This window comes from Mizuhopecten yessoensis, unplaced genomic scaffold, assembly GCF_002113885.1.
Source record: "Mizuhopecten yessoensis strain PY_sf001 unplaced genomic scaffold, ASM211388v2 scaffold4849, whole genome shotgun sequence".
Lineage (NCBI taxonomy): Eukaryota > Metazoa > Mollusca > Bivalvia > Pectinida > Pectinidae > Mizuhopecten > Mizuhopecten yessoensis.
Genome location: NW_018405752.1, coordinates 502,227 through 525,147, shown reverse-complemented (window position 1 = coordinate 525,147; position 22,921 = coordinate 502,227). Strand labels below are relative to the sequence as shown.

Sequence of the window (22,921 nt, the reverse complement as noted above, 5' to 3'; positions counted from 1 at the left end):
TTGGTATAGAAAACGTTGGAAAATACTTTTCGTAATGATCTTTGAAACATGTTATTGATACCACGTAGTGCATAAAGAATAGATCTTTCGATCCATGTGCGACATGTGGGTGAAAGTGACGATTTGTTTCTAAAATATCAGTTTGAAGTGCGCTCCGGGTGCGGGTCGCATATTTCCCGCATATTATAGAGGGCCGGAGTTCTGACGTTAATCGACGACAGACCGATATGAAAAAAGTCGATAAAACGTCAGAATAATTCGGACTACGGTGGAGGGTGATGTAGTCATGTGTCTGTTACAGCGATCACAGTACGGTGCCATGGAGGGTGATGTAGTCATGTGTCTGTTACAGCGATCACAGTACGGTGCAATGGAGGGTGATGTAGTCATGTGTCTGTTACAGCCATCACAGTACAGTGCGGTGGGGGTGATGTACATGTAGTTGTGTGTATGACATCTGTTACAGAGATCACAGTACGGTGCGGTGGAGGGCGACCTGGCGTTGGCCATGAGTCTGTATCATGGATTTGAGCTACTACAACTACATGGCCAGCGCTCACTGTACAACTACCTAGAAAGTATCGTTAGTGGAGAAAAGGGACATGGTCGTACACGAACAGAGCTGATGAAGAATGCTAACTTTGTGGAAATGATGGAGAAACTCCGCAGTACATTTGTTTCTGACCCAAATATCAGGTCAGTTTTTTATCCAGAATACTGCTTTTCCAAATAAAAAATTGTGTGGAAATGTGAAGATTCACATGGTTAAGGATGTTTGCAAATGATATTTGACTAACAAATTCTTTAATCATGAATAAATCACTTCATGTTAGAAGCTTGTCTTTTATAATGTTGTGCTGTTTTAGTTGATTGTTTTCTTTGCTTAATTTCAGGAATTCTGTTATGAAAATTATGTTGAATGATCCTAAATCAACATTTGTATAAAGTTACTTGAGTAATGTACTTTGATATGCCTCCTCCAGTTTTTTTGCTTTGTATAGTAGTGTTGTTCCAAATAATCATTTTAATTAGTTGTTTTACCTCCATCTATGACTATTTGATCATGGTTTTCTGTGATAGATCATGGTATGACTTTAGCATGAAAACTGTCAAGAGTTATTTAGATTTGTCGCTGACCTGAAAAAAAGATTGAACAAACAAATAATAATATACAACATTTGATATAGCGCCCTATCTAGCTAACATAAGATACTCTTAAGCGATTTACAGTACATAGATATACAAATTAATACAATCAACATATACATTAATCAATACAAGTTTGAGGAATTTGCAGGAGCTGCGTTATCAGGCCTATGCCACCTGGCTAATATCTCCCTATGTGTGTATGTCTGCGTGTGTGCTGGAGATGTTATGTGTTCTGTTTGTAGTGGGACTGTGCTTCAAACGACATCATTTATAGTGCCACCTCACTTGAATGCTACAGCATAGATACCGCAACATCCACCTCAGACCAATTTATACTCCACCTGGGTTGTTTGGGTTGTGTGGGCAGGAGAAGAACACTCTCTGTATATGATTGGAAGGCCGAAGTGTCGACCAATCTGCCCAAATGAGTTCATAAGCTTTACCATAAACTGCATTCAATCAACATTTCTGCCTCTACTAGCTAGTTAAAAAGTATCCATTTTACTTCATTTCAGTGAATGCTTCTCTTTTTATTTACGTTTCATTTTATGATCAATCAATGATCAGTTATTAGTCGTTTGATGATAATAATAATAATTTGAGGTTCTTATATACCGCTCTATCACAACCTAGTTTGTAGGATGTCACAAAGCGGTTCACAATTTATTATCCATGGTTATAGGGCCTTTGCAACCCTGGGGAGCATACAGCCGGTGCTGCCATTTCGGCACTCACAGCTAGCATTCCACAATTCTAGCACTCATACTCATTTACAGCTGAGTAGACTAGAACAAACAGAGTAAAGTATCTTGCTCAAAGATACAATACAGTGCCGTGCCGTGACTCGAACCCGCAACCCTTCAGTCACGAGCCCGATAAAGAAAGCTAGACCAGAGCTTTCTTTTGGTAAAAATGACCAGGCTATTGGAACCAGAATAGATTTAGTTTGGCAGTGGTGTAGCACACATGTATGCTTGTATGCTCAAGCATACACTGAAATTTTCAAGATATCTTTTAATCATATATTTATTCTTAATTTCTTTTTTTATCTTACCGGGTATGATTAATATGAACCATTCATTTTAATCATAAAAAGGAAATAAATAAAAAAAAATCTTCTTAGAAATTTTAATTTCAAAGGTTTATGTAAATCAAATGTACTTAGTGAAGTACAAAATTTAATATTATTCATATAAAAAGTTGTGTTTTACTTGTTCATTATCAGATTTTAAAGAAATTCCCAGAAAACAGGATTGCTCCAGGGTCTAGTAGATTTTTTCCCCCAGTTAACTCCCCCTCCTCCGGCGCTATGCACCCCGGACGGTCGACCTTCTGTAAGCATACACCCCGAAAAATTATTTGCCATGCCACTGTTTGAAATACATTGTAGTGCTTTTTAAAACATCTTTGTAGTTTCTGTTTGTAAAACATTAAAATTGGATTTTTGCAATGTAATAAGTCTCTGAATCTTATCAACCAGACCTCAAAAATAGACCAGGGCCTGTAGCAGTACTCATGGAACTATTTCAGTGTTCAAGTATGAATTCTGTGTTTGAACCAATATTCTTGTAAATTGCTGAATTATCTTGACACTATCAAAAGGTTAGGTTCAGCAAATGAAACTTATATTTGGCTTCAAGCCTCTCTTTAGTTCCTACTAAGTATTTTCACAAAATATTTCAGTAATTTATCACCAGAAAAAGGAAAAGGTCTCAGAGCACAGAATCTGAGTTTTAACACATAAATGGTTTCATGGCTACCAGCCCTGGCCTTGTTAAGCAAGAAATCTTCTACTTAGCGTTAACTTCAACTACATATCAAATTTTCTCAGACTGAGCCAGAAGTACAAAGACGGGTTTAAGACGGGACATCCAAAGATGGAGAAATTAGAAGAGGTCGTAGTCAATCATTTTAACAACTTCCTGAAAGGTTTGTATAAACTGAATAATTTCATTTTGTCAGTCTCTTATTTTCTCTCAATATATAATATGTATTTTTGCAACAATGCAAACACAAATACTTTGACAAAATAAATATTTTGAAGAGCCATAATTAACATTTCCACTTTTATCAGTAACGGCTGCTTCTATATTTCATGGTGTCTGGCAACAATATTAGATGAAAGTTTGATTCAAGGAGATTTTCAGATATTTGTTTGTCTTGAGTAATTGAAGAACTATAATTAATATACAGCATTTGATATAGCGCCCTATCTAGCTAACATAAGCCACTCTAAAGCACTCTACAGTACATAGATATACAATTGATATAATTAGCATATACATAAATCAACACATTTTTTTTGAGGATTTCAAACTATTCATCTGATAAAACTGTTTGATCTCCTCATACTTTATGTACAATAAAACTTGTGTTAAATTCAGGGTTCAGTTTACACATGAATCTGGATTACTGAGGTTTTACTTTAGACAGGTTCTGATTTTAACATTCTGCTGTACCATAGGTGGAAGTGTAGAGGAGAAGTCTCAGGCGACGCGGGTGATGATTTTCTCCCAGTACCGGGACAGCGTGTCTGAAATAACGGAAATACTCAAGCAGCATCAACCTTTGGTCAAGGTCATGAGCTTCATTGGTCAGTCTTCTGCTGGCAAGGCCACCAAGGGATTCACACAGAAGGAACAACTCAAGGTAGAGTGACCCTAATGTCCAGGGCCAGTGTGTTCCAGGTCTTATTAGCCAGGTAGAGTGACCCTAATGTCTAGGGCCAGAGTGTTCCAGGTCTTATTAGCCAGGTAGAGTGACCCTAATGTTCACGGTCAGAGTGTTCCAGGTCTTGTTAGCCAGGTAGAGTGACCCTTATACTAGGGCCAGAGTGTTCAAGGTAGAGTGACTCTTATGTCTAGAGCCAGAGTGTTCCAGGTAGAGTGACCCTTATGTCTAGGGCTAGAGTGTTCCAGGTAGAGTGACCCTTATGTCTAGGGCCAGAGTGTTCCAGGTAGAGAGACCCTTATGTCTAGGGCCAGAGTGTTCTAGGTAGAGTGACCCTTATGTCTAGGGCTAGAGTGTTGCAGGTAGAGTGACCCTTATGTCTAGGGCCAGAGTGTTCTAGGTAGAGTGCCCCTTATGTCTAGGGCCAGAGTGTTCCAGGTAGAGTGACCCTAATATCGAGGGCCAGAGTGTTCCAGGTAAAATGAACCTAATGTCGAGGGCCAGAGTGTTCCAGGTAGAGTGAACCTAATGTCTAGGGCCAGAGTGTTCTAGGTAGAGTGACCCTTATGTCTAGGGCCAGAGTGTTCCAGGTAGAGTGACCCTTATGTCTAGGGCCAGAGTGTTCCAGGTATTGTTAGCCAGGTAGAGTGACCCTAATGTCTAGGGCCAGAGTGTTCCAGGTAGAGTGACCCTTATGTCTAGGGCCGGAGTGTTCCAGGTATTGTTAGCCAGGAAGAGTGACCCTAATGTCTAGGGCCAGAGTGTTCCAGGTATAGTGACCCTTATGTCTAGGGCCAGAGTGTTCCAGGTATTGTTAGCCAGGTAGAGTGCCCCTAATGTCTAGGGCCAGAGTGTTCCAGGTAGAGTGTCCCTTATGTCTAGGGCCAGAGTGTTCCAGGTAGAGTGTCCCTTATGTCTAGGGCCAGAGTGTTCCAGGTCTTGTTAGCCAGATAGAGTGACCATTATGTACAGGGCCAGAGTGTTCCAGGTCTTGTTAGCCAGATAGAGTGACCATTATGTACAGGGCCAGAGTGTTCCAGGTCTTGTTAGCCAGATAGAGTGACCCTTATGTCCCGGGCCGGAGTGTTCCAGGTCTTGTTAGCCAGGTAGAGTGACCTTTATGTCCAGGGCCAGAGTGTTCCAGGTCTTGTTATCCAGATAGAGTGACCCTTATGTCCAGGGCCAGAGGGTTCCAGGTCTTGTTAGCCAGGTAGAGTGACCTTTATGTCCAGGGCCAGAGTGTTCCAGGTCTTGTTACCCAGGTAGAGTGACGCTTATGTCCAGGGCCAGAGTGTTCCAGGGCCTGTTAGTCTGTTGTTGTTCTGTTGTGCACTTGATGGGACTTGTATTGTCTGTGGTCTAGAGTGTTCCAGGTAGAGTGACCCTTATGTCTAGGGCTATAGTGTTCCAGGTAGAGTGACCCTTATGTCTAGGGCCGGAGTGTTCCAGGTATTGTTAGCCAGGTAGAGTGCCCCTAATGTCTAGGGCCAGAGTGTTCCAGGTAGAGTGACCCTTATGTCTGGGGCCAGAGTGTTCCAGGTATTGTTAGCCAGGAAGAGTGACCCTAATGTCTAGGGCCAGAGTGTTCCAGGTAGAGTGACCCTTATGTCTAGGGCCAGGGTGTTCCAGGTATTGTTAGCCAGGTAGAGTGACCCTAATGTCTAGGGCCAGAGTGTTCCAGGTAAAATGAACCTTATGTCGAGGGCCAGAGTGTTCCAGGTAGAGTGAACCTAATGTCTAGGGCCAGAGGGTTCTAGGTAGAGTGACCCTTATGTCTAGGGCCAGGGTGTTCCAGGTATTGTTAGCCAGGTAGAGTGACCCTAATGTCTAGGGCCAGAGTGTTCTAGGTAGAGTGACCCTTATGTCTAGGGCCAGAATGTTCCAGGTCTTGTTAGCCAGGTAGAGTGACCTTTATGTCCAGGGCCAGAGTGTTCCAGGTCTTGTTATCCTGGTAGAGTGTCCCTTATGTCCAGGGCCAGAGTGTTCCAGGTCTTGTTACCCAGGTAGAGTGACGCTTATGTCCAGGGCCAGAGTGTTCCAGGGCCTGTTAGTCTGTTGTTGTTCTGTTGTGCACTTGATGGGACTTGTATTGTCTGTGGTCTAGAGTGTTCCAGGTAGAGTGACCCTTATGTCTGGGGCCAGAGTGTTCCAGGTATTGTTAGCCAGGAAGAGTGACCCTAATGTCTAGGGCCAGAGTGTTCCAGGTAGAGTGTCCCTTATGTCTAGGGCCAGAGTGTTCCAGGTATTGTTAGCCGGGTAGAGTGACCCTAATGTCTAGGGCCAGAGTGTTCTAGGTAGAGTGCCCCTTATGTCTAGGGCCAGAGTGTTCCAGGTAGAGTGACCCTTATGTCTAGGGCTAGTGTTCCAGGTAGAGTGACCCTTATGTCTAGGGCCAGGGTGTTCCAGGTATTGTTAGCCAGGTAGAGTGCCCCTAATGTCTAGGGCCAGAGTGTTCCAGGTCTTGTTAGCCAGGTAGAGTGCCCCTTATGTCCAGGGCCAGAGTCTACCAGGTCTTGTTAGCCAGGTAGAGAGACCCTTATGTCCAGGGCCAGAGTGTTTCAGGCCTTGTTAGCCAGGTAGAGTGACCCTTATGTCCAGGTCCAGAGTGTTCCAGGTCTTGTTAGCCGGGTAGAGTGACCCTTATGTCCAGGGCCAGAGTGTTCAAGGTCTTGTTAGCCAGGTAGAGTGACCCTTATCTCCAGGGCCAGAGTGTTCCAGGTCTTGTTAGCCAGGTAGAGTGACGCTTATGTCCAGGGCCAGAGTGTTCCAGGTCCTGTTAGTCTGTTGTTGTTCTGTTGTGCACTTGATGGGACTTGTATTGTCTGTGGTGACATGTATTACATCTTCTCGGGTGATGACATAGATCTGTGACAGCAGCCTCTAGTATTTGTAAAAGGTAGTTAAGTGTTTGTTAAAATTACTCAGATGATGAATTCTAAGAGGAAGTTCAGTAGGAGTGAGAAAGATTAAGTTAGTGTTAATAGTTTTTGTTACTTGTCCCCCCCCCCACCAGGTGATGAAAGATTTCCGTGAGGGCAGCTACAACACGTTGGTGTCCACGTGTGTTGGAGAGGAGGGACTTGACATCGGCGAGGTTGACCTCATTGTTTGCTTTGATGCCCACAAAAGTCCGATAAGACTTGTACAGAGGATGGGGCGTACAGGCAGGAAACGGCAGGGGCGCATCGTTATGTTAGTGACAGAAGGCAAAGAAGAACAGGTAAAGGTTTCTATGTAGATCTCGTAGTCCTAATATTCAAAGTAAATTTAACATTTTATACCCATCACTACAAAAAGCAAAGGTAATGAGGTTTTCATTTCCTCCATCTTTCTGTCCATTAGTGATTTTCATAATAATGTTGTCACCAAAATGCAACTGTAGCTTAGTGGTAGGACGCCAGACTCGTGACCAAAGGGTTTGCGGGTTTGAGTCACGGCACGGCACGGCACTGTGTTGTTTCTTTGAGCAAGATACTTTACTCCACTTGTTCCAGTCTACTCAGCTGTAGATGAGTATGTGGTTGGGCAGTGCTAGAATTTTAGAATGCTAGCTGTGAGTGCTGAAATGGCATTACCGGCTGTATGCTCCCCAGGGTGTTTAGAAAGATATTGGTTGGTTGCAAAGGCCCTATAACCACGGATTATAATTTGTGAACCCCTTTGAGACAACCTACATAGATTGCGATAATATAAAGCAGTAAAGAAGAACCTCAAGTTATTATTATTATAACTGTCAAGTTCCAGTACTTGGATATTTGTGTTTCATAGTGCTTTGCCCTAGTTCAAGGTCACTGTTACTATCAATAAAATGTATTTGTAATTGCTCTTTAAGCTCATTTATGATCAAATCTTTACAAACGACTCTAATATCTTGATGGATGTCCGGTAGGTTAAATATTTTCATTGCCATCGGTATGATACTTACTGCAATAACAATCTTTTACACACCACAGCTCAAGTTTCACACAACACAACTAACTTACCTTCAGTGAATTCCCGTAGTCAAGCACTCATTTTGAGTTGTCCTACAATGCTGGAAGGGGACATCTATGAATTGAAATTGAAATGTCAAGGGCACTTTTAATATGAAACTTAGTTGTTTTTGTAGCAGAGTACAAGTATGTACATCAGTTATGTTTTGACTCAATGTTTGGACCATGGACAGAAAAATGACTTGTTCATTGTATACAGGTTTCCAGATTATATAGGGTACATGCAGTAAAGGTTACATTGTACCTAGGCCTAGTTTCACTACCCCCTAAAGTCAGGATTGATTCTAGAACTGAATGATCAACCCTAGATAAAAAAAAATATAAAAAAGTACTTACAGTGTTTTAATATCATGAATTTTATTATTATACAGATTTACAACCAAAGTCAGTATGCCAAGAAAAGTATTCACAAGGCGATCCTCAACGGTGCCAAATCTCTCCATTTCTACCAAAATAACCCACGCATGGTACCAGAGGGGTGGATGCCAGCCTGTCACAAGATGCACATTACTGTCAAACAGAATATTCAGTCAAAGAATGCCCCGAAGAATGCTTCTAAAGTCAACCGAGACTCTAGGCAGAGTAAAATCAAATTCCAATCCAAATCTACCGCAGGTTTGTAATATATATACAAACTGTCTGCTGTCCTGAAGACTGATGTTAAGACTAATTCATGATAATTGTCATCCTCGATACTCCAGGGGTTGCGCCAACTTTTGCTCTCTGCACCCCTGGAATATTAAATTTAAGGCACAGGGCTAGTTATTTGATTTGTCTCCGGTAGAAATAACCAGACCAGTCGCTAGGCTGATACCTCTCCTTTGAAGATAACAGAGGAGCGACATCCGACTTCAAAGCTCGTCAATTTTACTGTTACCCTACCAGGAGATTCTTTTGATGTACATCAAGGATCAAATTGGTCTTCTTGTCTCATCCGCCAGATTCGCACACACTGAGCCTTCAATTTTGCTATGACATTTTCCAGCGGTACAAAGAGCGAACGTAACCCCTGGAGTACCGAGGATTGATCATTGTAAACTTGTCTTAACCTTTTTGGATGAATTACAAGGAATCAAAGTTCAAACTGTGGTAATACTAATAATTGCTTGCATATAATATGAAACTTCAAGTATATATGCTTCACAAATAGAGGGAGAGTGCCGCACAACACTCACAAGTTCATACCATGAAGGTCAAGGTCATGGCAAAGGATCCAAGGTCAAATCTTTGTGATGCTTTTATGGACAATGAGTTTGGGTTGCTTTCACATTCTCTACTCAAACCTCAAAGAAGTGCCCATCATGATCTTTGTAGATGTGTGGATCGTGGTTTAACACCATGACAGTGTTGTGGAACAGTTTCTGGACTACTAAACACCATGACAGTGTTGTGGAACAGTTTCTGGACTACTAAACTCCATGACAGTGTTGTGGAACAGTTTCTGGACTACTAAACTCCATGACAGTGTTGTGGAACAGTTTCTGGACTACTAAACACCATCACAGTGTTGTGGAACAGTTTTTGGACTACTTAACACCATCACAGTGTTGTGGAACAGTTTCTGGACTACTATACACAATGACAGAGTTGTGGAACAGTTTCTGGACTACTAAACACCATCACAGTGTTGTGGAACAGTTTTTGGACTACTTAACACCATGACAGTGTTGTGGAACAGTTTCTGGAATACTAAACACCATGACAGTGTTGTGGAACAGTTTTTTGACTACTAAACACCATGACAGTGTTGTGGAACAGTTTCTGGACTACTAAACTCCATGACAGTGTTGTGGAACAGTTTCTGGACTACTATACACCATGTCAGTGTTGTGGAACAGTTTCTGGACTACTATACACCATGACAGTGTTGTGGAACAGTTTCTGGAATACTAAACACCATGACAGTGTTGTGGAACAGTTTCTGGAGTACTAAACACCATGATAGTGTTGTGGAACAGTTTCTGGACTACTAAACACCATGATAGTGTTGTGGAACAGTTTCTGGACTACTAAACACCATGATAGTGTTGTGGAACAGTTTCTGGACTACTAAACACCATCACAGTGTTGTGGAACAGTTTTTGGACTACTTAACACCATCACAGTGTTGTGGAACAGTTTCTGGACTACTATACACAATGACAGAGTTGTGGAACAGTTTCTGGACTACTAAACACCATCACAGTGTTGTGGAACAGTTTTTGGACTACTTAACACCATCACAGTGTTGTGGAACAGTTTCTGGACTACATGCGAAAGGGCAACTTGAGGATCCCTGTATATGTACCACTGCCAAAATTTGAAACTATGCATTCGAAACTTATTTTTCCAGCATGACTAGCTTTGATAAATTGTGGATCGTGGTTTAACACCATGACAGTGTTGTGGAACAGTTTCTGGAGTACTAAACACCATGATAGTGTTGTGGAACAGTTTCTGGACTACTATACACCATGACAGTGTTGTGGAACAGTTTCTGGAGTACTAAACACCATGATAGTGTTGTGGAACAGTTTCTGGACTACTATACACAATGACAGAGTTGTGGAACAGTTTCTGGACTACTAAACACCATCACAGTGGTGTGGAACAGTTTTTGGACTACTTAACACCATGACAGTGTTGTGGAACAGTTTCTGGAATACTAAACACCATGACAGTGTTGTGGAACAGTTTTTTGACTACTAAACACCATGACAGTGTTGTGGAACAGTTTCTGGACTACATGCGAAAGGTCAACTTGAGGATCCCTGTATATGTACCACTGCCAAAATTTGAAACTATGCATTCGAAACTTATTTTTCCAGCATGACTAGCTTTGATAAATTAATTTTGAAAAGAAAAGTATACTTGGTGGGACTTTTATGAAAATGTAATTAAGATGAAATAAACTAAATATAATCAACAAACATGTCCTGTATGTAAAACATTCTGCGGGACTAGACCGGGATTCGAACCCTAAATTTTAGATTGTTATACCATCACTGAAACCAACTGAGCTACTAGACAATGGAAGTATACAAGCCCTAATGTGCTACAGTTATACCCTAATGGAAGTTAAGGGGAGGTAACTGTATGTGTTGGAAAAACAGCAGTGCAGAGGAACAGGAATCCTTAATGACAAGGGGTCGGGGGTTATACCCTAGTGAGCCTTCGCTCTGAGTTTATTGGTCCAACACAACCTAACCTGCATACATATCTTCTATAAGTCTTAATTATAATGTATATTGTTATTGTGTACAGACGGAAAAGGTGACGATGGCCTGCTGACAGCAGAGGAGTACCGGGACCTTATCCAGAACTTCTCCGTACCCGCGGACAGTTTACCCACCCTGCCTTCAAGGTTACCGCTGCTGGCTTTAGGGGAAGAACATGTAAGAGATACAAAATAAATCAACTCTAGGTTCTTAGCGCCTCGTCGGATTTTGCTATGGATTTTGATCAAACTCTATACGATGATTAGAACACTTGAAACAAGTTCAGTATTCGCTGATTGAAACCACAGGCTGTTGTATTTGTGAGGGGATTTGTACTGTGTTTAATGTCTTGTTTTGCATGGAAATTCAGTCACCAGTTCTAGTATATATAGTTTTTATTCCTGCATAATGTGTTCAGCATAAGTTCCATTATTGTCATCAAGTGGGATTTATATTGACTAAAGCCTGCTCTTACAATAATATTGATTCATATAAACTGAAGTTTGTTCTGTCATCCTGAGGATTTATATAGACTAAGATTGTTCTCTCAACCATGGTTTTGCTGCGGAGTGATTCTAGGTGAAAAAAACGGAGAAGTCGACATGACAAACTATTTGCCACATTTTGAATTTTTGCTGGACACAAATAAGTACTTCATTTAGGCATTGGACTGGTTTCAGTTGGCATTCATCAGCAGCGTGAATGTCAAGTGGACAAAGGCATTTAAAAAAAAACTCAAAAAAGATAATAAGATTCCTTAAAACAACAGGCTGTTATGTTAGATATGTCATGCTTTCTTAACTCCTTGTTTCAGGAGGTGACCCGAGCTGGTGAGAGGCGAGTTCTCTGTGAATGGCTGCCTTGGCAGAATCGTCTACAGCAGACCTTCAAAATAGACCATTCAACGAAAACTAAAAACTTTGTAGAACTGATGCAGTTTAGTGAAATTCAGCGTAAGTAAATGTATTTAGAACATTAGTTGGAATTCACCAGTAAAACTTTTTGATTAATAATGGGAAATGTGGACAAATTTAAATATTGAGTTGTGAAATATTCAATCAAACATAAAAAAAAAAAAGTTATTTATATCTATTTTTGTGGTAACATCTACAGCACTTTGTGGTGATTTATTATGATTGGTATGCATAATAATACGTCTAATGATGTACTATCCTTTAAGTGTTCTTATACTCTGATCCTTCTTTATTGAATTCAAGAAACCCTAGACCCGAATGAGGATCCATACGGAGATGAAATGAGCCTGTTTCTTAATGAGGACGATGTAATGAAACCGGAGGAGACAAGTGGCCGAGGAGGGGCTGGAATACGAAAGTTCTGCATCTCTGTGGACAAGGGAGGCAACCTAGCGTCAACAGTACAAAAAGGCAAAGGGAGACGTGTCCGGAAGAGCGAAGTGTTGCCGGTGTTAGAAATCAGTGGTGATGAAGATAGCGAGGACGATTTGCCAGATTTTAACATCAACCGTACTAGGAATGAACAACAAACCTCTTTTCTAGGAAACAAGAAAGGGAAGAAGGGCAAGCGTCAACTTCTACCGAAATCTGTGTCGGTATTAACAGAAATTCCAGAGTCTGCGTCTGTTGTAAAGAAAAATAAAAAGGACAAGAAGCGTTCCGTGAGTGGCGACAGATCTGTGGTACAGTTGATAGCCGATACTGAAAGCAGAGATTTTACTGATGAAGAAGACAATGTAAGTAAAGTACTACCCCCTTTAGATGAAACAATGTCTCACATCGATCAAGAAATTGAGACCGTCCAAGACAATCAGGACGTGATACAGGAAGATATGGACCTTTCTGATATCAATTATTCTCCACTTGAAGTCAGTAATCATGAGCAGATGGAAGTGGAAAATGGAAAAGAAGAAGATTGGTCCGTTTCACAGCTCCTTCCTAAGGTTTCTCTCGTTCATTTGGACACTGGTCTGGATACGTCAGAAACACTGGGCAATGCAAATCTGTTTCACGTTCGAACACCTCCTCCTTTGGAGCAAGTTCGACAAATTGTAGCTGACCTTGACAAATGTGAAAAGTTACCTCCCCTTGATCTGTTACAGCTGGTTGATGAATGGGAAAAGGAAAACCAGGATTACCACTACCAAAAAGGGCGCCATTGTCAGCTTCATGGATCTGCCTTCAAGGGAACGAAAGGTCAGTCTGGTAGAGACCAAGCGCTTGGCCGTTCTTCATCCGAGGAAAGGTCACCAACTAGTGATGACAAGGTCATGAATGTTAGTTCTGGAACTGGCAGAAAATCAAAAATCAAAAGAAGAATGTTAGAACCATTACAGGATATCCACATCCACACAGCACATCGGCCTCCACCCAAAATATCTGTGGAATCTTTACAGGAACATGAACACTTTGACATTGTAGGACATAACGAAATCGTTTCTGACGAATCAGACCTTGAATGTAATCATTCTGATGCTGAGGCTTTTCAGAACAAAGGGAGAGAACCTCTCCAAGCTGTTCCAAGTGATAAAGAGACGTCTCCAGTCAATCAGGCTCATGTTCCACCAAGAAAAGCGGGAGTTGAGGAGGAAGTTTTGTCGGATGATTCTGACATTTTTATCGACACACAGGCAAATTTTGCTTTGACTGTAAACGTGGACGAAGATCCATTTGAGGTGGAGAGAAAATCTTCATCTGTCACAAGCGATGAAATCCAAAATGATCTACAGAATGTTGTGCTGGATAGTAAGGTTAATGAGGAAGAGATTTCAGTGACGCGAGAAAAAAGTACTTCAGTGACGCGAGAAAGAAGTACTTCAGTGACGCGAGAAAGAAGTACTTCAGTGACACGAGAAAGAAGTACTTCACTTTCCTCAGATGATAATTTTTTCGACACTCAGGCAAATTTTTCGTTACAAGACGATGACCTTTTTGGTGATGCGGACATACACCAAAGTCACACAGACACAAAAAAGTCTTTATCTTCGGCAGGAAATATCGAGAACCAAGAATGTTCAGAAAAGGTTGAAGAGATCAAATTGATGGATAGACTTGAAGATTTAGAAAAGGAAAAGTGTACTGATTCATCTATGAATGTTGATTCCGCAAAAGACAGAAAACTAGCAGAAGAGGACTGTAGTAAAAGCAGCGTAAAACCAGGGATAGGGAATTGGAGTAGTGTGTCTGCTGGTAATAATAGGACCATGCCATGCAGATCTGCAGACGTTTCTTTATTTGATGATTCGTACGATAATGAAATGCTGAAGGCCCTAAAAACTCAAAGGAGCTGTACTGTCTCGCCCACTCAGTTCACATTCACGCAAGCTCTTGCATGTGTGCACGACAGCAATGAACTCCCGTCCGAGAATTCCGAAAATGATGTGGACCCAGAACAGGGAAAGAAATCCGGAAACAAATCAGTGGAGAATGACTTCCTTACAGAGAAATCTGTGAAAGAAGTTCATAAACCACTGCAGGATCCCAAGACAGTTTGTAACAAAACTCCAGACAGGGGTCTAAATACTTTAAGGGACGTAAAGGGTGCAGGAAGGAAAGACATTGAAGAAGGATCTGAACATGATTCTACAAGTAACATCACAAACCATCACCCAACGCGGGATACGGGAGACAGTTCGGACGAGTGTAGTAAAGACTCGTTTGATTTACCTCATTTTGATTTGGGTTTCGATGTTGACGAGGACGTCATTCCTCCGTCACCCTGTGCTAGCCAGTCTTTCTCACAGAAGTCTTTTTCTGCCTGTTTAAGTCAGAGCCTGCTCAAAAGCAGGAAATCTTTGTCCACAAAATTTGACTCTTCATGTGTCTCTGAAAAACCATCCAATGTCAACTCTAACAAAGTGGGAGGCACTGTTGGTATGAGTTTGATTGAGGAAGACTCCGAGGAGTTTTCTGACCTTAATCCAGTTATCAGTAAACCAGGGAAAAGTTTTCATTTGGGCAAAGATTCTAGTGAATTTTCCAGGACAGTTCTAGTAAATGGTAAGAAAAGTACAAAGCACACGACAACAAAAATTGATTGTGATACTAATAGTGCAAATTCTGAAGGGAACAATAATGAAACAAATTTAGGAGCTTTAAACAAGGACCCAGGCAATCCAATCAACTTACAAAGGAGTAAGTCTAGTGTAGAATCTGTTGGAATTCCTGCTCGTAAGTCTCTAAACAGTCTCGCAAACTCCAAAGTGAACCATCGTAACAAATTTGAAAAGGAACATTTGTCGTCTACAGGTGTATGTAGCACAAACCTGGCTGAGGAAAATCACAGCGTTTGTGATATTAGTGATAGAACCACCATAAATAACTTGAAAAGGTCACCCCTAAATATTGGTACACCTAAGCATAAAATGGATTTCAGGACACCTGATTGTCATCTAGAACCGTTAGAGATCAATTCATGCAATGTTGACAAATGTGAAGTCGATGACGGTTCATCGCCGGTGTCAGATAGGTCACCTATTCATGTTAAGTTACTTTCACCAGGTTCCGAGGATGAAATCATTGTCAGAAAAAAACGAAGTACCATGATACTAGATTCACCGTCGCCAGTGTTCACACAAACTAGAAAGCTGGTGTTGGAAAGGTCACCGATTCATGCTCAATTACCCTCCCCAGAGTCGGAGGATGATATCGTTGTCAGGAAAAAACGAAGGACAATGATAATAGAATCACCGTCACCAGTGTTCACACAAAACAGAAGACGCCCTGAAGATCAAACGACTCCATTTAGAACACTGGGTGAAATTTCATACGTGAATACTTCTACTACTGGAAATCACATGTCAAGTTTGACAAAAGACACAAAGAATAAGGCCAAGAAATTAAGATTTAACGTCTCCTTTAAACTTCCAGAGCTTGAAGAATTTGATGATGATGATGACGATGACTTTGCCGATGACAAATCAGCCTTGGCAAGAAACAGATCTTCCGCTGCTTCTGAGGTTTCAAGGAAAAGGTCTACGGCGGCAGAAAAGAAAATTGTCAAACGAAGGACAAAATCGAAGTCTCCAGCTGACATGTTTATTAATGCCGAGGCTGAGATGTCAGATGACCATGAAGGTGTTTCGGATGATGAGGATGACGGGAGTGACATGGATCAGATGGATGACAGTTTCATCGGTGAGGCGACACAGATGTCACAGGGACGGCACGAGGACATGCAGGCATTCTATCTCAAATCAGTCAGGAGTCCTAATGTTGGACGGAAATTCCGGCTTAAACACAACCAAGGAAACATTGACGTGTTCTCACAGCCCCAAAACCATGAACAGTCATATTATATGCAAGACAGCTTTTGTGTGGACGATGATTTTGAGGAGACAGGTGTTGACTTTGAGGAGGAGGAAGAGGAGGAGGAGGAAGATGTTACATTGTTAGACGACCCTGATGTAACATACGTTGGGAGGAGGACTCGCTGGTCAAAACCAGCAGCCGTCATGAAGAAAAAGGTAGTGAAAAATGTGCCTGGAAGAAAAAGAATTCAGAAAATGTCCGATTCATCTAGTGATGAGGAGAGTAAGAGGTGTGAGGTAACTACAGTGGCGACACCTCGAGTGTCGGATGGTAAACGGCGGGGACGAGTACTGCTGTCAAGTAGTACGAGTGATGAGGAAATGGACTGTAAAAATGGGTCTCCTCCTAGAGTTATCTCCCCTGCTGGAGGGACGCAGGATGTCATACCGTCACTCATGACCAGGATAAAGAACCACAGTACTGTGAATTCAAGTTGTGTATCGGAATTACGGTCAAAGATAGTGTCGTGCTCCACTTCTACAACTGGGTCTTCAAAGTCTAGTCATGTTGCTGGTGTACCGAGTCATCAGAGAGATAAATCTAGTGCCTGGTTAAATACAAGTCATAGTGCTGCAGACAAATCTGTGCCTGGACTGAATATAAGTCATAGTGAAAAAACTGGTTCTGGGTTGAATACAACTTCAAAAGCTGAACAAATGCGTGCAGAACGATTGCTGAAACAGAAAGAGAAACAGGAAGAGTTCAAAAGGAGAATGGCAGAGAAGACAATGGAAAATGCAATGTCCGAATCATCTGTGACGAAAAGTGATATAAATAAGTCAAAGACTGAGACCAATGAAGTGATACAATCAGAATGTGATACGTCAAGTGCTTGTGCCGAGGAACTAGTGTTGACCACTGCTCCGAAGGAAAATGCCAATAAATCTGTGATATTTGTGGACTCGAGGGAAATCAATGGTTCTCAGAACATTGTCTCAGAACTGCGTTTCAAACACAACATTTCTGTGGTAGTCGCCCAGCTGGCTGGGTGCGATTACGTGGTCAGCAACCGAATGGGAGTAGATCGAAAAGTGTGGTCAGAATTTACCAACGGGTCGAATCATTCCAAACTTATCGACCGAATACAACAATTGTGTGAGTTGTATGACCGGCCATGTCTGATCATAGAATCCGACCCTGTGAAGGGGTCCGACAAGGGAGGTAATCGTCTCCTTCATTGGACCAAATATGTGGACAGGACCATTGTCCAGTTAATTAACTCTAGTATAAAAACGTACTTCACTGCTGGTCAGTTAGACACTGCAGCCATTCTGGCCGACCTCTGTATGCTTGAGACGCGAAAAAATATGGTAATCAGTGTACCAGTGAATGTTAGTGATAAAAAACAGCAACATGTAAAATTCTACTCTTCTATTCCTAAACTTACCCACATTCACAGCCTCAACCTGGCATATAACTTCAGGACTATAAAAGACTTTCTATCGGCCAGTGTTCAGGCTGTTAAGAGTAAAGGTTGTATGTCTGAAAAGCGGGCAGAGGAAGTGTATAATTTTGTGAGGAGAAACTTTGACATACAAATGTTACCTACAAGTTATGGGTAAATTGTTAAAATATGAATTTTTACCATTTTTATTGATATTTTTTTTTAATAAAATATGTTACAAAATTACCCTTAACCTTTTCATGAATTCCATAAATACATATCATCTTCATGTTTGACTGCATTCCGAGTTGTTACTGAAGTTAATAATTCCCGTTGTAAATCAAATTTTGTTATATATTTGTCCTATGTACTTGGTATCTAATCGTATCAAAGATAAAACTAGGTTTCTTTTGACTACCAGTTGATGTTGACAGTGTTCTCCCAAGGTCCTGGATTTACATAATCTTCCCCTACCTTGAGAGTTTAACAGAGAAATTCCCAAACTGAGGGGGTGTCTAACCTAAGGCTCTGAATCAACCTTATTATCATCCCTTATCGGTGAAATCTACAGCCTGAGGATTGTAATTTTCTTTGTTAAACCCTCAAGATAAGGGATGATTATTTTTCTCCCAACATTCCAATACTATGTTAAAAACAACAGTTTTCAGCATTTGAAATGAGTTTTTATGTAGATTTGCATATGACCTCTCCTGTTGGTGTCAAGGGCAAATTTTAATTACATATCTGATTGTTCCTATTCCATCATAGTAATGTCCCATTTTACCTGAGCCCGTAACCATAAAACCTCAAACTCACAATCTGTGTTGAGATCTGATGATAAATTAATAGATTAAATCAAATTTTGTCAAAAATATGGAAAAATTGGATAGACTATAAACTGAATACAGTTTTCAATGATGGGAGAAAGGGAAATAAAAAAAAAATGATGACGGTAAGCTTCAGTGAGTACTAGAACAAGTTATGCATAGCAGTATATTTATGCTTGACAGTGCTGCTGTAGAAAAACATCCAGGGGAAAACATAGTCTGTCTCATTTAAACCATTTTGTTACCCAGGCATGAACGTACTACACAACAACTTATTGAATAGAATTTAGCCTGTCTCTATCAAAAACAGTGTATGGAGCAGAAATTATGGAAAGTTACAAGGCAATCAAGTTTGCTCAAAATGGTGACATTGACCCACTTCGAGGTCATAGGAGTCAAATTGGTGGAAATATTGTAACATTTCTTTTTCTGAATAACTGAGAGGCTTGAAAAATGGTGTTTGGCCAGAAGCATGATGGTCTACGGCTTTGTTTAAATGAATGACCTTGACCCACTTTTATAGTCACTTGTGTTAAAATGTATTAAAACATTTCAATAACTTCTGAATAATAATCAAGAAGGCCTAGGGTGATAGCATTTGGTACGTAGCATGCTGGGATGGGACTCTCAAGTGTGATTAAATGAATTTGAATGTTACAGCACTGAATGCCAACTAAGCAATACAGGCATAATGGGCCTTTTGTTTAGTTGATGTCCTAGGTAAGGTTATATCTCATGTGAAACATGTTTTGTAGAAAAAACTTTTCAAAAGAAAATCAGTTATCCTTTTATTGACCTATTATAAATGCAGGAAATCAATACTGGTTTATTACTGGTATGGGAGTACCACAGCAGCTGTTTCTTATCTCGTATACCTAAATAATAGATACCTAGGTAAAGGTTGATAACTGGGTCACTGCTTTTACACAATCCTCATACACAACAATCAATAATAGTATTTTAACAGAAACTGGTTGAATACTCAGAATAAACAAGTTAAGCTGTTGAGAGTAATTTTGAACTGAACTCAATGGTAATTTTTAGCTCACCTGTGCCGAAGGGCCATGTGAGCTTATGCCGTACTGCGGCGTCCGTCTGTCGTCCGTTGTCCGTCCGTCAACTTTTTCTTTTGAGCGGCTTCTTCTGAAGAACTGTAGGATCTAGGGTCATGATATTTGGCCTGTAGGTACCTTGGATGGAGTGTTATAAAGTTTCCTCATTAAAATGACCTTGACCTACTTTCAAGGTCACAGCGGTCAAATATGTGAAAAATTTCAAACAACAATATCCTAAGAACCATTTGAACTAGAGTCATGATACTTGGGTATGTTGTGCAGACCAGCAGTTCGAATATTTTTCTTAATTACAGTTATGTGGTCAAAGATCAACTTTAAATGCTAGTCTCAGATGTCAACTTTGGTTAAAAGCTTTAACAATCTTCTTCTCAATTTCCATAAGGCCCAGGGTCATGATATTTGGCCAGTAGGTACCTGGGATGAAGTGCTATATAGATTCCTCATTAAAATGACCTTGACCTGCTTTCAAGGTCACAGAGGTCAAATATGTTAAAAACTTTAAACAACAATATCCTTAGAACCATTTGGACTAGAGTCATGATACTTTGGTATGTTATGGAGACCAGCAGTGCAAATCTTTTTCTCAATTACAGTAATGAAGTCAAAGGTCAACTTTAAGTGCAAGTCGGGAGTGAAAGGTCAACATGGGTTAAAAGCTTTAAAATTAAAATTTCAAGTAAGCTTTAAGATTAAAATTTCAAGTTTCAAACAACAATATCTTCAGAACCGTTTAAGAGATGTTTAAATGTCTTGTGTTCTAGTTACCTCTATGTCAGTTGCATGTAACAAAAAAACAGGTGAGCGATACAGGCTATCTGGGCCTCTTGTTTAACTGAAAATTGAATTTTTTTCAAGTCATTAAAATTTTGGAGTTACTCCCCTTAGACTGGTGGAGTAATTTTGATGTGTTACCCTGTCTATTGGAACCAAGATTTTCTTCAGATCAGCCAGGTTTTCCAATGATAGATTACAAGTTCACTGCACCCTACATATATGTACAAGTATTGGAGGTTAACTATTAGATTATTATTGTAAGGATTTGATTTGGACAGGTAACATACACTGATTTCAGATGTGTATATATAATATACAAAGGAATGCATGATCAACAGCAATTCAGTTGATATTCAGACAGACTTCTGATTTCAATGACTCTGGGGATGGGGGGAACTTATGAATAAACACATTTCCTCCAATTGTGGGAATGGAATGGGGGTTACAAATTTACTAATGACAAAAAGATTTCAAAAGGAGGGGAGCGCTGATGGAAATGTGTGTACCCCATCCAACATGAGACTAGGGACATAATCAGAGTGAGGGGTACATCTGGAATTAGCTTGGATGTCCAGCCATAGACACCATCTTACATGGACAACTTCTTTTCTTTCCATCTGTTTTTCCCAATAACTTTGGGGTGTTCGGGTGGCTCAGTGGATATCGCACTAGCCTTTCACAAAGGCAGTCGGGGTTTGATTCCCCAATTGGATGTTAAAAGGAATGGAGTCACCTGCCCGACAATATCGGTTTTCTCCAGGTGCTCTGGTTTCCTCCCAGCTGAAGATCCCCTGCACGCTAACATCTGGGCCAACAAGAGTGATAAACATAAGTTGTGATAAATAAAGTTTAAATAAAATTCATAACTTAACCCCACTCATATGTAACTATGCGTTTGTATCCTGCATACAGATCCCATGATTTTCACAGAGTTGTTACCCTTTTTGTACAGTCTGGGTTAGTCGCTCATTACATCAGTTATTTTTGAATTCTTAGATACCTGATGAGTATTGCACACATATATCAATGGTGGGTTTTTTTGTCAATTAAAATAGAAATATCAAGTTTCATATCCAAATATATACACATTTAAATTGCAAATATTTATAAACTCTGTAATTTTGATGTGTCAAATCTTAAGAAAAATACTTGGCTCCGATAAACACATCGTAATTTATTTAACAAGAAAACAACTTTTTGAGTCGCGATAAAACTTATCACCGGGCTGGAATGTTGCTACATGTATTACAATCCTCATCATGCACGCAAGTTTTTTAGCATGATAATTACAGATAAAGTTTAATTAAAAATGAATTGTCATAAAATATGATTCGTCATTTAGAGTTCCATGACTTGTGTGTTTTAGTGTTAATTCTAGACGTTACAAAAATATCAGTGATACAAATTTTAATGTGTCATCAATGTAATGAAACTTGATTGGACTGTAAACTTGATCACTGGCGTCTCCGTAACTCGGGTTCTGCACGTTGTAGCTCCACTGTTGTATATAGATTACCATAGATATTGATGTACTGGGAGGTTCATGTCACACAATGTAATGGATTATCGTAGGTATTGATGGATATTGCTGATTCATGATGCATGGGAATGTTCCGTCTGTCAAATTGTAATTTGCTTATAACTATAAATAAATAAATTCATTGTTATTAATCAATAACTCAAATATTCTAAATTAATATGCAGTAAGACTTATTCATCACATTGTATTTTTTTGTATTTTTTTTTGTCAAAATGAAAAAGAAATTGTAATTTCATATACACATGTATGTTTCTATTTCTACTAGCCCTGGTTAGGTTGAAGATACAATAAATTTGTAAGGAGATTTTTGTAGAATATCAGGCTTTGATCGAAATTTTAAATGTCAATCACCATGGGCAAAATGCAATTTATATGACTTATTGCCTTCGTCCTACTAGGCATACAAAACATGTTATTATGTATACAATTTACACTGTAACAGGTTCATTCAAATTCAACCTGCAGGCTCTGACTAAATCCTCCAGAGGAAGCACGGCTTAACACATGAATCTTATCTGTTTTAATGTAAGCCAAGCTGATACGAGGATTTTACGTAATACTTATATAAACTGATGAACAGTGTTCGACACAGTGTCCATTGTATATATACTATTATCTCAACACAAAGACTTACTGTCAGTGTAGTACACGAGTTAACAAACATCTATGTTCCGTCTGTGTCTGTATTACAGGGGATGTATATATTATCAACTAGGAAACAATTTGAATACAGTCCAACCTATTTGAGAAACCACCCTTCAAGAAATCCAAAAAAGGGGTCTCTTAACACTGGTGGTTTCCTGATACAGTAGTAGTTTGTGCCTGATAAGGCAGCTCCTGAGAATTCCTCAAAATTGTATTGATTAATGTATATGCTAATTGTATGAATTGTATTTCTATGTACTGTAAAGTGATTTAGAGTGGCTTATTCTAGCTAGATAGGGCGCTATATCAAATGTTGTATATTTTTATTTTATACAGGTTCAGTTCGCAATTCATTCACTACAATGGGGAACATTAAAAGTGG

General features: G+C 40.1%; 2 protein-coding genes across 4 annotated transcripts in view; both read left to right on the top strand.

Annotated features, from left to right (window-relative positions):
* The window catches only part of LOC110449969, a 2,493-nt gene extending 1,995 nt beyond the window's left edge, over window positions 1-498 (top strand). The window contains exon 2 of the mRNA XM_021497160.1: window positions 275-498. Within this exon, the coding sequence (XP_021352835.1) occupies window positions 275-442 (168 nt within the window). The 3' untranslated portion in view covers window positions 443-498. The remainder of the gene's footprint in view (window positions 1-274) is intronic.
* The window catches only part of LOC110449967 (Fanconi anemia group M protein-like), a 27,657-nt gene extending 9,247 nt beyond the window's left edge, over window positions 1-18,410 (top strand). For 2 of the 3 annotated variants that reach the window (XM_021497158.1, XM_021497157.1), the window contains exons 9-16: window positions 467-696; window positions 2,981-3,078; window positions 3,614-3,798; window positions 6,833-7,039; window positions 8,183-8,426; window positions 11,055-11,185; window positions 11,823-11,961; window positions 12,226-18,410. In XM_021497158.1, coding sequence (XP_021352833.1) covers window positions 467-696; window positions 2,981-3,078; window positions 3,614-3,798; window positions 6,833-7,039; window positions 8,183-8,426; window positions 11,055-11,185; window positions 11,823-11,961; window positions 12,226-17,855 — 6,864 coding nt within the window. In that variant the 3' untranslated portion in view covers window positions 17,856-18,410. Of the gene's footprint in view, window positions 1-466; window positions 697-2,398; window positions 2,484-2,980; window positions 3,079-3,613; window positions 3,799-6,832; window positions 7,040-8,182; window positions 8,427-11,054; window positions 11,186-11,822; window positions 11,962-12,225 lie in introns of those variants that run through there. The other variant, XM_021497159.1, reaches the window with a different exon arrangement.
* The last annotated feature ends 4,511 nt before the right edge of the window (window positions 18,411-22,921 follow it).